Genomic DNA, 15,403 nt, shown 5'->3' with positions numbered 1-15,403 from the left:
TCCTGAGCCAGCATGACTGGCTCAGGAATTCTGGGAGTCAAAGTCCACGAGTCATAAAAGAGCCAAGGTTGCCTATCCCTGGTCTAGATGTTTGTTAGCCTCATGCTGTATGTAAACTGCAGTATTCTCAATTCCCAAGCCCACTTTAACTAAAAGCAAGATTCTCCCAGAATTTCTTTTAACAAGATTTATTGAAAAAAATATATAAAAAGCTACAGAAATCTCAGCAACTGGGTTGCTCTTGTTTTAGGATCTTGTTTCCCGGCTAGTTTAGGTGGGCACTTTTTCAATATTTGGCAAGAAGGCTGCTCTCTTAATAAGTGAGAAATTCTCATTATACATCCAGGTGGCAAGGATATAAATTTGTCAGTTTCTGAACTTATTGTTATACATATATGGAATGCTTAGAAACTACAAAGAATTATAAATTGTTTTCTTGTAATTGTGGTTTTTCAAGCCCTTCTTGAGTAACCTCATATTTTACTCTTTCAAGTCACTATGTGGGTTCCAAGAGCTTTGCATTCCTTGGTGAAGCCAGATGCTGGACTGGATGAAGTCCCATTATGTTGTCAGCTTTGTCAGCTTTAGAATATTCCTAAATGAAGGGTCATGCACTGATCCATCGGAAGAACTGCAGTTACAGAAAAACAGCCAATCATTTTGGCCTTAGAGGTTCTTGTGAGGGGACCCTAATATTATAGGATAATAGTCTCTAAATCCTTGTGGAAAAGCCAGCATATCATTCAGATTTAAAATCAAGATTCCTATGAAGGGAATCTAAATACAGCGCAATACATTAGGTTTACTTTGCAGAAAATTATAACAAAATCTTTTAAACATATTGTCTGAAGAATCAGAAGAAAAATATATATCCTAAAAGGGCAAGAGCCTTCATTTATGTCACTGGTTCTATGATTTATAGCCTAGAAACAGTTTTTAATACAAAAACGTAGATTATTTTTGGTTTGTAAGAGACATCTGACACTGAAATACAGAGTGTATATCTATTAATGTGTCATATGAGTAATAAATACTAGGAGCATGCATGTTTTGAGTATTATTTATCACAGCATTATGCTGTAGCTCATTCAGAGTTGCATAGCCAATGCTCAATGATTAGCTGTGGGGGGGGGGGGAAACTAAGGAACAGCCAGGCAGGTGAACATAGGAAAGAAAGATTAGACAAGTGATTTAGTTAGCACACCTAAAACTTGGTTACATTACAATCTTACAGTATCGATTCAGAGACTAAATCTTGGAAAAAGGTGGGTTTGGGTCAAGGAGTTTAAGAAAGAAAGAGAAACAATTGGACATCCCAAATAGTTAAGTATCTAAGGTATCTACAGTAAGTAATGCTTTTCTTTCCTATGGCACTGACATATTCTGTATGCTTCTTTTGACCTATCCAAACAATGCTGGCAAATTAATGGCATAGTGATTTCTTCCTCCCCCAATTGATGCTTTGTCATCCAACTGTTCTGTGAAGTTTTTGTAAGAGTATTCCAGGCTTTGCTTTTATAAGGTTTTGTAGATTTAATACTGTTGGAATAGGATATAAATTAAGACAGTAAAGTTTTGCTTTGCCAATTAGCGTTAACTGTGTTCATCCAAGATTAAAACAGCACAGGGGAGATATTTGTAGTTGTAATCTTATTTTAGTTGGACCCTTTATTTTAGACTATTGCTTCTTTTCCAAATGCAAGAAACAAGTATTTTCTCATTTGTCTCTTCAGAATTTACTTCACTTTTAAATGAATTTATTTTATTAGAGTAACACACAAGCAATAGGAAATACAGATTGTTATTCTCTGCTCATAAGGATAACTACAGTCTTCTTGAAAATCTAGTTTTCAAAACTTTAGATTGCTTTTTTGAATGACTTTCATTTTAGGAATGCATATGTGAAGTGTGTTGAAGAAAATTGATGAGTAGCTGCAGATTTATTTATTTATTGCATGGTAAATATCTGCAGAATTTGGGGATCATGCAGGGCAGGTTTGGGGAGCAAATATTGAGCTGTAGCAGAAAGGAGGAGAAGGGAAAAATAATGTAAATGGACTTTTTCACACAATGTTGGGTGTAGCCTAGGATTTTTCTGGGCAAGAGAAAAGACTTGTGGGTGGTTAGACTTCAAGAATCAAGAAGACAGAAATAGCACTGATCACTCTACTGAATTTGGACATGGATGAGGAGAGTGTACTCTCCTTGTTTTATAAGTCATCTTGGCAGTTTTTAATGGTATTAATCATGGTATCTTTCTGGGCCACCTGAATATCTAAGAGTACAATGCACCATCTTGCAATGGTTCCATTCCTACTTGTGGGTGCTTCCAGTTGGTCATTATGGAGGGTGAGTGGCCAAGCTCGTGGCCGTCCACTGTGGGATGCTACAGGATTCAGTTCACTCCCTTGTGTTGTTTAACATACATCTATAACTACTGGTAGAAGTTATCTGTTAGTTTAGGATGAGATGTCATTAATATGCCAGACCAAGTGGACTATTGCAATGCACCATATGAAGAACTGTCTTTGAAGATGGTTTAGAACTTGCTAATGGTAGATAATATGGGAACCAGACTGTTGGGGCAGGGCAATTGCTATTGTAGAATCCCATTCCAAAATGCTAGTTGGATGAACAAACAAACAAATAAACTGCTTCCATCAGCTTTTGGTGGTACTTTTTAGGAATAATAAAAGAATACTAACAACAATGCCATAATAACAAAATATCATTTCTGGTTTTCCCTTTGATTGTCTTAAAGCATTAAGAAGAAACTTGATAGGCTTAATGCAACAGATTCTGGGACTGATTTGGAGAAATATAGAACAAAATGTGACTCCTTTTATCAATTTTGAACATTTCTGCTTGACTTCCAATGCCCTGCATCTCTGCTGTACATCACACTGGCTGTTGCTGAGCTCTCTCCTTCTTGATTCCAGGATTGTTTTAATGGATGATGCTGTGGACTGTTTGATGTCTTTTTCAGACTTCCTGTTTGCCTTCCAGATCCAGTTTTATTACTCAGGCAAGTCTATCCCACTTTATTACATTTGTGATTAATGTAATCGGACAGATCAGAAAGCATAGTACTGGGAACAGACAGTTGTCCAGACAGTTTTGCTCTATAATAAAAACTGTGCTGTCAGAAATCTGTATGTCAAGCTTTGTTCTGTATATCTGAGCAAGAGGATTATTTCACACATTTTTCATGCTGGATCAGGTCGTGCTTATGAGTATCTGTAATTAATATATTCCCACCATGCCTTTTAGAGCAAGTGTTAATAAGCAGTTGCAATAAAAATACCTTTAAAAATAACAGATAACAACATAGATAAAAACATATACTAAAGATAAAAAAAAGCTATGTGTGAATATCTACCCCAACAGAATTACTTAAGTGAAAACATTATGAGAGTGGAATGGTAATTGAAAAGGCTCTGCTGGTATTACTAACCTGAATGCTTTTAATAGCAGGTTAGAGAACAAGCTCTCTAAGACTGTTTACAGACTTTGTAAGTTATGTCAGACTTTATCCCGAGATCAGTAATGAAGGACAACCACTGCTCCTGATAAAAGATCATTATGATATGATTAAACAAACTTACCTGGCCTTTCGCATGCAGTGTTAATCTTTGTAAGACCCAGGCCAACTCTACAACCACTGTGATGGCTGATGTTTGCATGAATTCAAGGATGGTAATTTTACATAGGTAACATTAGGATGGTCTAGATTGGAGTAATGTATGTATGCAAACCGAAGAGGAGGTGAAAATGTTGATAAATCATTCTAAGCAAATAAAATGTAGTCTTTGTCAATAAGGAATTCTGTCTCCATAAATATCGGAGTTCTATTAAAATATTTCAGATTCCAAGCTATAGTTGGGAAGTGAGTTTTTGTAAGCATACCCTATTCCTAGCATTTCTATATGTGCTGATTCCATCGGGCTCCTCATTGCTATGGTCTTGGGTGTAGATTGGATTCTTATTTTGTTCATCCCTTTGGGGACCTCTCTGGTAAATCTAAGGAAGATTGGAGATTGGAGAGCCTGCTTATATGGGGAGATGTTGGAAGCAAAGCTGACAGGTTTTAGCACAATTTTTCCACAGTGCTTAAAGTTAGAAAACCTTGAAGGCGTCTCAGAGGTATCCCCAGGCTATGTTACCTTGTTCCATGGTCGAGCATAATCCTCCTAAAACTTGTTTACAAGATTTTCCATCAGTCAGCATTCAGAAATGCTAGAAAGCTGTTGACAGCTACCCAGAACCTTGCGTTGCAGATACATAGACAGTTTCTACACATAAGATAAACTCTATGCACATTATTCAGAAACGGCTACTGCATATAGGAAATTTCAGTATTGAAAATTATGGTCAATAACCAGTATGAGACAGAGAGAGAGAGAGAGAGAGGGATAGAACAGCAAATATCCATGTATGTATAATAAATGTCAAAGTAATTAATTTAACATAGTGTATAAAATTATAATAAAACCTATTGAAGCAATCCAACCTAATCAACTAAATTTATAAAACCTATTATCTCTAAAACTCATTTGCTTTATTTGCTACTTTAGAATCCTTGGTTGGGTAATGTGTGAATAAGTAAGAAAAAACAAAATGGAAGAAGCAAATAACTTTTGTGATATATAGCATTAGGACAAAATATACTGTAGAATGTTGTCTTGCTAAGCCAGGTGACAGTTTTTATCTAAGAGGTATTTAGGCTTGTGTAGGAAATTCCAAATACCTCAGCTCTTTTATTCTGAGGTACAGTTTTGCCTCTGTTGAGAACTAAATGAAAGCAAGGGGCAGTTATTATGTTTTTCATTTGAGAGTAAAATGTAATAATTATGATGGTGTGCAAATGTTTATTATGATGTCAGAGAGGGCCTTGTACCAAATGGCTTATTTCATTGCAGCTCCTAAGACAAGTTTCTCTGTTATTTCTCTCTCAAAACAAGGTTCAGTTGTATGGCTATTAATAACCCTTTCCTCACGTCATCTTTCTCTCTACAATCATGTCATCTGTTTGAGGGAGATTATGCTATTCTGGAGTTCAGAGAAAGGAAAATAAAAAGCAATAATTTATAATATGCTTCATCCTTGGAGATGATCAACCTTTCAAATTCACATTAAAGTGTCACCTATCTGTTTCATAGATACACTTTTGTAGGTTCCAAGCATGCACGCTAGTACCCTTGGAAACCATTTCTGTTGTTATCCAAATTCAACAGTTTTTTCAGGTCACCCACCAATATGCATACATGCAAAACACTCAGAGTGGAATCTACATCTTTGCATAGCTGATCAGGTTGGTTAAAAAAACTTTGTTTATATGTAGACTCTGGGAGTAAATAAGAGGAAAATGTTGCAACCTGAGGGAGAATGTTTTCAGCCAGTTTCTTTGCTCATATCTCTTTTGACCACCATACCGTATGTAATTTGAAGTTGCATTAAAATACACTGGGCTGCTTACTAGAGCTTGTATGTATATATAAACAGAGCTTTTTTTGTGTGTGTGTGTGTGTGTGTGTGTGTGTGTACATACATATATACATACATACATTTGGGTGGCCTTGACTTTTATTCTTCTTCACACAATAAAAATTCTACATAATTGAAACCCTAGTCCAAAGAATAGAATCTATAGGCCCTTTGACATAGCTTTGATAACCTTTGTGTGATTTTCATGTCATATAGCAACTAAATTAGGAAGTAAGCTGCATATTTATATTGGTCATCGCATATTCATATGAGCGCTGGAAACAGTAAAACATTCTCAAAGTACAATATATAACTAGAATAGAATAGAATTAATTAGCTACACAGTTAATGCAGCCTTTTATATAGCACATAGCCTTATAGTACGTTGATAAGTGATTTTTACAACATATCTTTGTATTTGAACAGAGTTTATTGAAAATGTGGCTGCCATCTATCAAGAGCTCTTGACAGGTAAAAATCCAAATACCGTGATTGTGCCTACATCATCTTCTGGGCAGCATCGTTCACGTCAAGCTCTCAGTGAATGCAGTCCAGCCGATGGAGTGGAGGCATCTGCATTTTACCAGTGCCTTGAATCATTATGTGACAAATCCAAATACAGGTAAGGCCAGCTGGTTAGAATAAGTTGTATCTATTTCATTGGCTTTAGGATAAGGAAGGGGCTTAGTGACATTGCGGTGCAAACAATTCATATCAAAAAGGTCTTGTAAATGTGACCTTGTTTCTTCAATCTTGTGCTGTTCCTCTTCTTCCAGAAACTAACGAATGTCACATATTGATCCAGATTAAGTTTTGACTTTTGTATGTATTATGCAACTGATTTTCAGCTGTCACCAGTTCTGCCCCATTTTACATCAGTTAGTGAACATATTTTGACTTCCAGATTTTTGGAGGTCTGTCAGATTCATCGATGTAATTCATATGTTCCTCTGAGAAAAGCACACGGAAAGAAAACTATTTCATGTTATTTACAATTGAAAAAAAACCTATACCGACTGAAAGAAATAAATGGGTTAGAGTGAACAGAGTTCATCAGCAGTTGAAATAAACAAGAAAATAATATAATTTGTGAAGAAGATAAAAGGGCAAGATTTCATGGAATATTGTTCCTCGTCACATCAGTCCTAACTGTGCTCTGATGACAACCTAAAATTGTCACCCATAGAAGAAAGCATGCGATTTTAAAAGGGTAACTAAAAAACTCTCCATGTAAAGCGTTGGACTTTTCATTTGTAGTTGGAATCTTTGTCACAACAAACAACTAAACAGCTTGCTTGTGGCATTCAGTTTGGTTCAAGACTCTTCCAAACATTCAGCATTAAATGGGGACAAAACTTTGCAATAATTATTTTGTCACACACATGCACATGCAAAAAGCATACAGAAAGAAAAGCAGTACATGCACACACTGGGAAAAGTCACAGAGAAAAGAGAACACAAAAACATACATTTACAGAGAATACAGTAAGAAAGAGGTCACATTTCCTCCTATATGCAGGGCAATCGAGCAATCGTTCTATTGACTTGTCTTGGGGAAGGTTTCTCTGCTGAAACAAAAATGGAAGGGGGGGGAGCCAGTTGCTCCCAGTGGACAATGGGCTTTTTTATCCACTCACCAACTATTTTTTGGAAGTGATGCTCTTTTCACATTTACAAATGAATGGAGCATACTTTCCACTAAATTTCCACATTTTCCATGCCTTTTCACTGAGGGAAAAAATAAAAGCACAGGGTGATTCTGAAAGTTTGTTTAACACATAAGTTCACCCATTGGAGAAAACTTGTTGTGTGGAATGACCTATCAGGAAATTACAAAGCAATCTTTAATGGTAAAGAGGGGGGCTCTGAGAAACGGGAGAACTTTTCTTGAATCCTCATAGAATGAGTTGGGCAACCATACCAAAGTTTCCCCAATCCTGCTTTAATTGCTGCCCGGCCAACTAGATTTCCTTCAACATGAAGAAGAAAGCTGTTGTTCAAAATAATTGGGAAATGCTTTTCACTGAGACCTCCTCCTCCCATGATTCTCCCAAGTTAAAAGGAATCATGAGTGCTCATGGAACTACTAGCCCATTCTCTCTTTTGTTGCGGAAAAATACATGTCTCAAATGGTAGGAAGATGGATTCATGATGTAGATGATTCAATCCATTCAGTTTGATCAGTCTTAAGTCTAAAGAAAAATAATTCACAGACCTTGATATATAAAATGTTTTTCTTGGGTTCCTTTTGTTTGCCTAGCTGTCCCGCAGCCACTGTTCTCAAGGAAATTCTGAGCAATGTACAGAGAGTAACTTTCTATGGATTGCTGATGGCTCTTGCAAAGCATCATGGGATCAACAAAGCTCTTGGTAATGAAAACTTCTGTATGTTCCATGAATAACGTTTTAGGGATTTGGTGGCCTAAATTCCTTTGTCAAGGTTACAAAGTCCTCAGGGCTAGTAGGTATATACCAGAAAAATTTATATTTAAAGTAAAACAATTCTATGAGATTTAAACAGGACAAGTCACATAACAAACCAAAAAGAGTGCCTTAATTCCCATCTATTCCCATCAGATTTTTAAGGGGGGGGTGGAGAGAGAGACAGAGACAGAGAGACATACATATTCAGGGTGTATTTCCTTATTTAGCTTAATTCATACAAATGAACAAGATCCTGATTTTTCTCAATTCTTCATTTTCCTTTGAAGAAGCCAAGACTTTGTTTCAGTAGAAATACCATGATTTCAGGACAGAAGCAATGCACATTTCCCCCCCCTTTCGGAATTGTTATTTGTCCTGCAGCCTTAAAATCAGGCTTTGAAAAAGGGGGTGCCTTTTTCCATAGCAGAATCTATTCGGTCTCCGGGTTGGAGATCGGCACTGGGCCTGTTTGATGCATCTCTGGGGTTCTGAATACAGGAGCCAGGCCTCCTTGGCCCTGCTAGCAGCCATCCAAGCTACTCTTGACCCCTCTGCATTTTCTGTGCTCAAGGATATGTCTCAATGCAAGCTGCTCACCCCTCCCAGCGTCCCAATCCCTGCCAACAACTGGAGCTGCTGTTTACCCAGAGTGTAGAGATTATATATCAAAAGGAACATGCATGCAAGTCCTCAATCCCTTCTGCAAACAGGCTTAGCTAGTAATGCATTCCCAAGCAAAGATGATGCTTAGATTGCACGGGATCGGGCTTTTCTTTCTGCCTATACAAAATCCACTTCCAGTAAGGTGCAAAGCAAACAGATGGGCCGAGAAAGCCCTGCCTACTACCGCCATTGTGCATGGGTTTTTCCTTCTGGCTTCCAGCCAGGCTCCTGCTGAGGCCTCTTGGAGGGGGGGGGGGGCAGCCGTAAGTGTAACAGGTGCAGGCATCTTGGCAAGGAAAGCAGGATTTTTCTCCTGCTGCCTTTTCATCTTCCCTGCGCACAGGATGATTTGAATAGGCTTTGGTCTGCAAGGGATCACAGGCTCCCGAAAGCCCTGCAGCAAGGGCAGTTCCAGACGAGAGCTTCAGAGGAAGAAGGAAGGCGCTTTCAGGCAGGGGCCCCCACCGTGCCTCCAATCTCACCAGGATCTTGAAAGGGAAGAGGAGGAGGAGATTAGAAGGCAACTGATGAATTTGTCAAGCAGACGGCAAGCCTGGCCTCACTCCTGTGTCAATATTGATTCACCAATCCACTGCATATTGTTTGCCAATTCTCCCAAGAGACTGGAGCACCCTTGAGATCTTAAAGATTCAAGAACAAGCTTCAACGTTCAGGAAATGGAGGCTGCAGAAGGCTGGCAGAAGCCCTTTCTGCTCATTTAGCCTTCTGTATTACAGTGTCAGGGATGTAAGAGCATCTTCCTTTTTGGGATACCAGGCAGGACGGAAGAAACAGAAAGCCTAGATTGCTCCTTCCGTCCTCACTTGAAGCTTTCTTTATGAAGGAACATTTTCCTCATTAAGAGGTTTCATCCAGTGGTGGGATTCAGCCGGTTTGCACCACTTCGGCAGAACTGGTAGCTAATTTTTTGTTGCCCAGGCCCAGAACGGACTTCTGGAAGCAGCATCCACAAGAGAATCGGTTGTTCACATATTTGAATCCCACCACTGGTTTCATCCCTGTTTCTCCCATGGATGACTGCTGCAAGGTGAAGAGTTACACAGAAGACCCCTGTGAGGATCTGCTGCCCTGGGAGCTGTACACAGCTTGGTAGCATCCCATATGCCGGAGATGCCAAGTTGTGCCAAGAACTATGTGTGCAGACTCATCTCTGTAGACTTCCACATCTAAGGCAGGAAGAGCATTCTGTTCTTGTCAACAAACTTTAGTTAGATCCTGTGGACCACACTGTTAAAAAAAAAAAAAAAAGAGTACAATTTGTTGTACAGAAGGAAGTAAACATAAGAGTAAGTTCATCTGTCAGGTGACCCCAGTGGGCCACTTCTTTGCAATAGTATATCAGGGCAGCTGAAAATCTTCTCACCATCTTCAGATATACAGTATGTTTTTTTCACAGAATATGTATCTGAGATATAGCAAGGAGAAGATTAAGCCTTCTTTCCCCCCTTTTTGCATTCTAGTTAGACCAACATGGCTATGTAATTCATGTGGAGATGCATTAAGAGTCTTGGATAGACAAGCATTGTAACCCACAAGCTATGCAACATCATTAGGAAACCTGAAGAGTCAACCATGATGAAAGGGTAGAATTGCAGAATTGTCTCTGATGACTTGAGTGACAGGGAGGAATTTGATAATGCAGTATATGGCATGTGAAGCTTTGCTAGCCAGAACTGTTGCAGAAAGGATAAGGAAGGCCATGTTATAGTATACTTAGAGCATAAAAAGTGAGTGTTGTATGGGGCTGAATCAAAGGAACATGAAGGGATAAATAAATCCTTTTTTTCTTACTTAAAGGGCAAAGCCTTTATAATATGCGGTCAGCTAAGTTACGCTATCATGGACTGTCTTTTACTTGGTACATTCTGGATGCCCTGGAGGTCTGGATGGCAAAGGCTTAGGTTTAATCCTAGACTGAATGGCAATAGATTTGGAGGGCCACATAGATTAAATATTTCCAGTCTTTGCTACTGGATGGAGTTGTACTGCCTTAGACAGAAATGGCATGCAGTTTGGAGATCCATCTAGATCCATGTCTCCTGTTCAAGGCCCTTTGTACAAATCTGTCGTATGAACCATTGTATCTGTTCCTGGATTGTGAGGCTCTATTTAACAACACTTGTATATTGGTCACCTCACCTCTGGCCTGCAGCAATGTAGTCTACAGTCTTGTGAAAATTAAGTACAGCTCATCAAAATTGTTGATTTTTCTCAACATATTGTATTTTACAGGTAGTCCTCAACTTACGTATGACCACAGATGAGTCCAAAAATTATGTTGCTAAGTGGGTTTTGTCCCATTTTACAACTTTTCTTGCCACATTTGTTAAGTGAGTAACTGCAGTTGTTAAATTATTAACACAGTCATTAAGTGAATCTGGTTTTTCCCACTGACTTTGCTTGTCAGGAGATCCCCATGGGTGATTACATGACCCCGGGACACTGCAAACCGTCATAAATGTGAGTCAGTTGTCACCATCTGAATGTAAATCACATGACCATGTCCAGGCTGCAATGGTCGTTAAGTGTGAGAAATGGTCATAAGTCACCTTTTTTCAGTGTCGTAACTTCGAATGGTCACTAAGCAAACTGTTGTAAGTCAAGGACTACCTGCACTGATATTTGATCATTATTTCAACAATATTGATATATAAAGGAGATATAACAGAATAAGCAATTCATTCTGGAATCTCCCTTTACTCATCTAGGGAAAAAGGCTGTTAAAGAAATGGGCAACCTGAATCTGCTAGATTCAGATCATGCTTCACGAACTGAAACCTTGTCCACAGAGCCAATGCTAAGAATGAAAACCAAAACCAGGTCTGTTCACAGACTGAAATGCACAAAAGGAACTAGGAAGGAAGGGCCACCAAGGAAATTTAGGCATCAACTGGTAGCATTAGATTTCTAAGCAGTATCATGTGTTCGGGAGAGATGGGCCTCTCTGCTAGTAAATGTACTCATATGCACAATCCTGCTGCAGCTATAAGCTGCTGGTGAATGGCAAGGACCTCAGAGTTAGCATTTTGGGGCACCCTCCCCACATCCCCCCCCCAAAAAACTCTTAAAAAGGCACCTAAAAGAGAGACACATGATTATGCTCCATTTTCTCTGCTTATACTAGAAAGAAAAGTATTTGCTTCCTTGTCAGGCAAAAGCCTTGATTTTTATGTTCTTTGTTATGAAGTTGTCCAAAGTCTAAAGAGAGGAATGGGATTTTCAATCCACAATGTAGCTATGCAGCTGTATGTGGATTTAATATTTTTAATGACTGCTTTAAAAACGGATATAGATTATTTTACTTACTAAGGTAAAGCAGCCTCCCACCATTTGGTAGTTAGAGAGGTCCTGATTAGTCAGCTAATTGGGGTCCTGGCCTTTTCCCTTGTAAACCAAATAACCTTCATTAGTAATGCAAAAGTCTGAAATCTTGTGTATATTTGTACTAAGACAATAGTAGTGAGAGGAGCTACAGTGCTGACTGTTAAAAGGAAATCTTACAAGTAAGTAGGGCATTCTTGTAGAGATGGGGAGCTACTATACACACACACACACACACACAGATATAAAAATCAAATTAATACATTCTTAGGTTGTTCGTTCTTTTATGTGTTATGGAAGTTCATGTGCAGTACAATGTTTGGGTAACATGATTGAAGGACATCAGTTTGAATAGGTAATCCTCACACTGAGCTAACAGGATGCTGTGCTGCTACAAAAATGTTACTTGTAGGAGTACAAGATCCTCCAAATGTAGCAATTGTGAAAAGGGTGATCAGGCAGATGACAGGATGAGTATCTGCAAATTCAATTGCTTTTTGAAGAAGGCTAACAAACATTAAGCTATACTGAGAGCAATCTGCAGCATGAATTTCACCACTGAATTGTTGAGCAAATGTTCATCTTCCTATATTTTCATTTTCATGGGTGGATTCACTTCGGATTCCATATTATGGTATATAAATACTTATTCTTGCTTTCTTTATTCGTTTTCAGGAGCTCTCCCTGAGAAAGCAGAGTTGCTCCTTGACCCAGTTATGGATCAGGAATTAGAGAAACTGTAAGTACTTTTAAAATGGAGAACAACTAAGTGGTTAGGGCACCATTATTTTTCCTTTTAGGTGTCACATGAGAGTTCTTTCAGTTAATGTAAAAGCAATGGTAACTTTTCCTTTCACTCTAAAACATGGTAGAGAGTTGAAATTAATTCAAGAAGCAAAAGAAAGCTCTTTTGTAATTTGTACATCCCTTTTAATTATTAAGACATCAGCTGGTTTTATTTATAAATACAGGAAACATCTTCCATATCATTCTTACAGCCTGTCATTTCAAATCAGCCTCATTCTGTCTTGTTCAGTAAAACCTACTCCTTGTTCATAACCTCTTTTAAATCCACTTTTATGATAGCAGACAATCTTGAGAGTAACTTCTGAGTGCATTGTTCCCAAATACTCTTGAATTTTTTCCAAAGTTAAGATTATTTTGCTCCATTCTGTATTAGTTTCTTCTCCTATAAGTTTGATCTTTAGTTCTTTCTAGTTTCCTTTCATGTCCAATTTTCAAAGTCTTGTCATGTTTCCAAAAATCAACATTCTAATTACCCTTTTGCTGTTTATTCTAAAACATTTTAACTCCTTAAACTTGCAAAAGTTTTGTTGAGGATTGTAGGAGACTTACCTGGTGTAGTGAAATTTGCTGCTCTAATAATTCTTAATATTCATTCTTATATTGAATTGAATAATTGTCTTATAACAACTTATATATTGGCTAACTTATAATTTTCTCATAACTTTTGAATTGGATAACACTTTTTCGCATTTACAAAAGAGATATATTAAATTTCTGAGAAGTGACAAAGAGAGAGAAAAATCAAGCACTGGGGCATTATTTAAAGGGGTCAGACATCAGTATTGTTAAAAGCAAAAGAAGGGAATATAAAGTTGGTTTATTTGATCAAAATAGATATATTGCTGTTTCTGGTAACTGTTAATGGATTTTTGTTGACCAGAACTAAAGTACAAAATTTTAAAGATCTGTTTATAAGCAAAAGATGAGATACAGGAAGAAGAGATCTTTGGTTGCATTTTCAGAGAAAGTTATAAGTTACTATGTTAAAAGCAAAGGAATATAACGTTGGATTTATTTAAAGTTAAAATATGTTATTTCTGGTAAATGGAATCTTGTTGACTAGGCTTGAATGATGCTTTAAAATTTTGTATATAGCTATATGGGAAAAAGAGATCTTTGTTATAGTATCAGAGGTGATAAGTTACTGAACTTATACTTATGATAAAGAAAATCAATTCTTTATATATTTTTCTTTAATATGTGTTTTTTTTCTTTTTTTCCCCTACACTATTTTTTGTAATTGCTTTAGCTTGTATTAATTTTTTTAATCTATGTATCTGTAAATTTTAATTAAAAATCATTATTAAAAAAGAAGCATTGTGCAGTTGATAGGAATATCAAGGAAGGAGCAAGCCTTCTTTGCCAAATATTGGTTCGTGCAAAAGACAATTTCAAACAGCTCACTATTTCTATAGGGGCAATTTTCTGAGCTAAGCAAAGGAGTTTAATCTCCAATTGTAAAGTTGACCGAAGGCTGCATTCCTCTTCTTTTTAGCAAATTGTTGATCGATAGATACTGTTACATATTCCCCAGCATGCTTTCACAAACTTTTATAGTGACAAATGTGAACAGAAATAAAGTAACAGGTTTTTTTTTTTTTTCAGGATTGCATCAATTTCAGGCCTTTCAGTATCCAATTCTAGTGCAGGTGGGGATGCAACAAACATGCCTTCACGTGCTTCGCCACGCATCTGTTCCTTTTGGAGGCCACTACACCACCGTCGTAAAGTGGATACTGAAAGCGATGGCTCCACAGAAGAGACAGATTCCTCAGAGAACTGATAAAGGAGTACACAACATTTCACAGGTCCTTGTCATCAAAGTGTGGGACTTAGGGAAACGGAAATGGCAACCTAGTGCAGTTGTAGGATCATACTGCTCTCTTGTGGCAAATGTGTCAAATTGATTGAAATATGAGAGCATTTGTTTCAGTGTTAAATTTAATTCAGTGTGGAGTTTGCATCACAATCCTTTGATCTCTGTTGTTCACACAAGATTTTACCCTCTCTCTACATATGAACCCTTTATCATATTGCTCAGTATTAACATATTTTATGAAAAATCCAGAGCAGAAAGGAAACGTATGGCTTTGATGAATGGGTAAATTTTTTTCACTGTGGGTTCAGGATGTGACCTATGAACTATGTGTAGACAATAAAGACTGTTGCACTAGGAGGTAGATGAATTGCGATTTCTTGCATCATAAGTTATATTGTAAAAAGGAGCAACTGCACCATTTGCTATTCAGATGTTTTTTGAAAGGAAGTAAAAGGTAGTACTAAAGAATCATGACAAAGATTTTTCTTCCATTCCTGGGGAAGTGAGATATGAATGTTATACAGCTGAAACTGCAAGGCAATATTCCTTGCAGTCAAAAAATAAGTCATCATAATATACAGAATACTTTTGAGTTTTTTAGTGACAACATACATGACAAACTTTCATTTTACTACTAGACCATTTAATTTGCACATCCTTCTTTTAAACTAATTTTCCTTCTTAGAGCTTAGTATAGAAAATATGGAGGGGCTGATTTCTAACAAGGTATTTTGCGTTCTTATTTGGAGCCCAAGAAAATAAGAACCACAAGGAATTGAGAACACAGGAATCCAATCTGATTTATTGGAGAGGAGGAAGAGTCCATAGCCCTCACCATGAATATCCCGTAAAGCAGTGCCATAA

At 37.6% G+C, this 15,403-nt stretch overlaps 1 protein-coding gene across 1 annotated transcript in view; it reads left to right on the top strand.

Annotated features, from left to right (window-relative positions):
- CUNH11orf49 (chromosome unknown C11orf49 homolog) overlaps positions 1-15,004 on the top strand; it is a 142,838-nt gene extending 127,834 nt beyond the window's left edge. Inside the window, exons 5-9 of the mRNA XM_039358115.1 lie at positions 2,940-3,025; positions 5,911-6,106; positions 7,745-7,854; positions 12,589-12,652; positions 14,326-15,004. Coding sequence (XP_039214049.1) covers positions 2,940-3,025; positions 5,911-6,106; positions 7,745-7,854; positions 12,589-12,652; positions 14,326-14,503 — 634 coding nt within the window. The 3' untranslated portion in view covers positions 14,504-15,004. The remainder of the gene's footprint in view (positions 1-2,939; positions 3,026-5,910; positions 6,107-7,744; positions 7,855-12,588; positions 12,653-14,325) is intronic.
- The last annotated feature ends 399 nt before the right edge of the window (positions 15,005-15,403 follow it).

The sequence above is a fragment of the Crotalus tigris genome, unplaced genomic scaffold, assembly GCF_016545835.1.
Source record: "Crotalus tigris isolate CLP2741 ecotype Arizona unplaced genomic scaffold, ASM1654583v1 scf7180000017576.4783729, whole genome shotgun sequence".
Classification (NCBI taxonomy): domain Eukaryota; kingdom Metazoa; phylum Chordata; class Lepidosauria; order Squamata; family Viperidae; genus Crotalus; species Crotalus tigris.
Note: the sequence above shows the minus strand (reverse complement) of the source record. Positions and strands in the feature narration are given on the sequence as shown.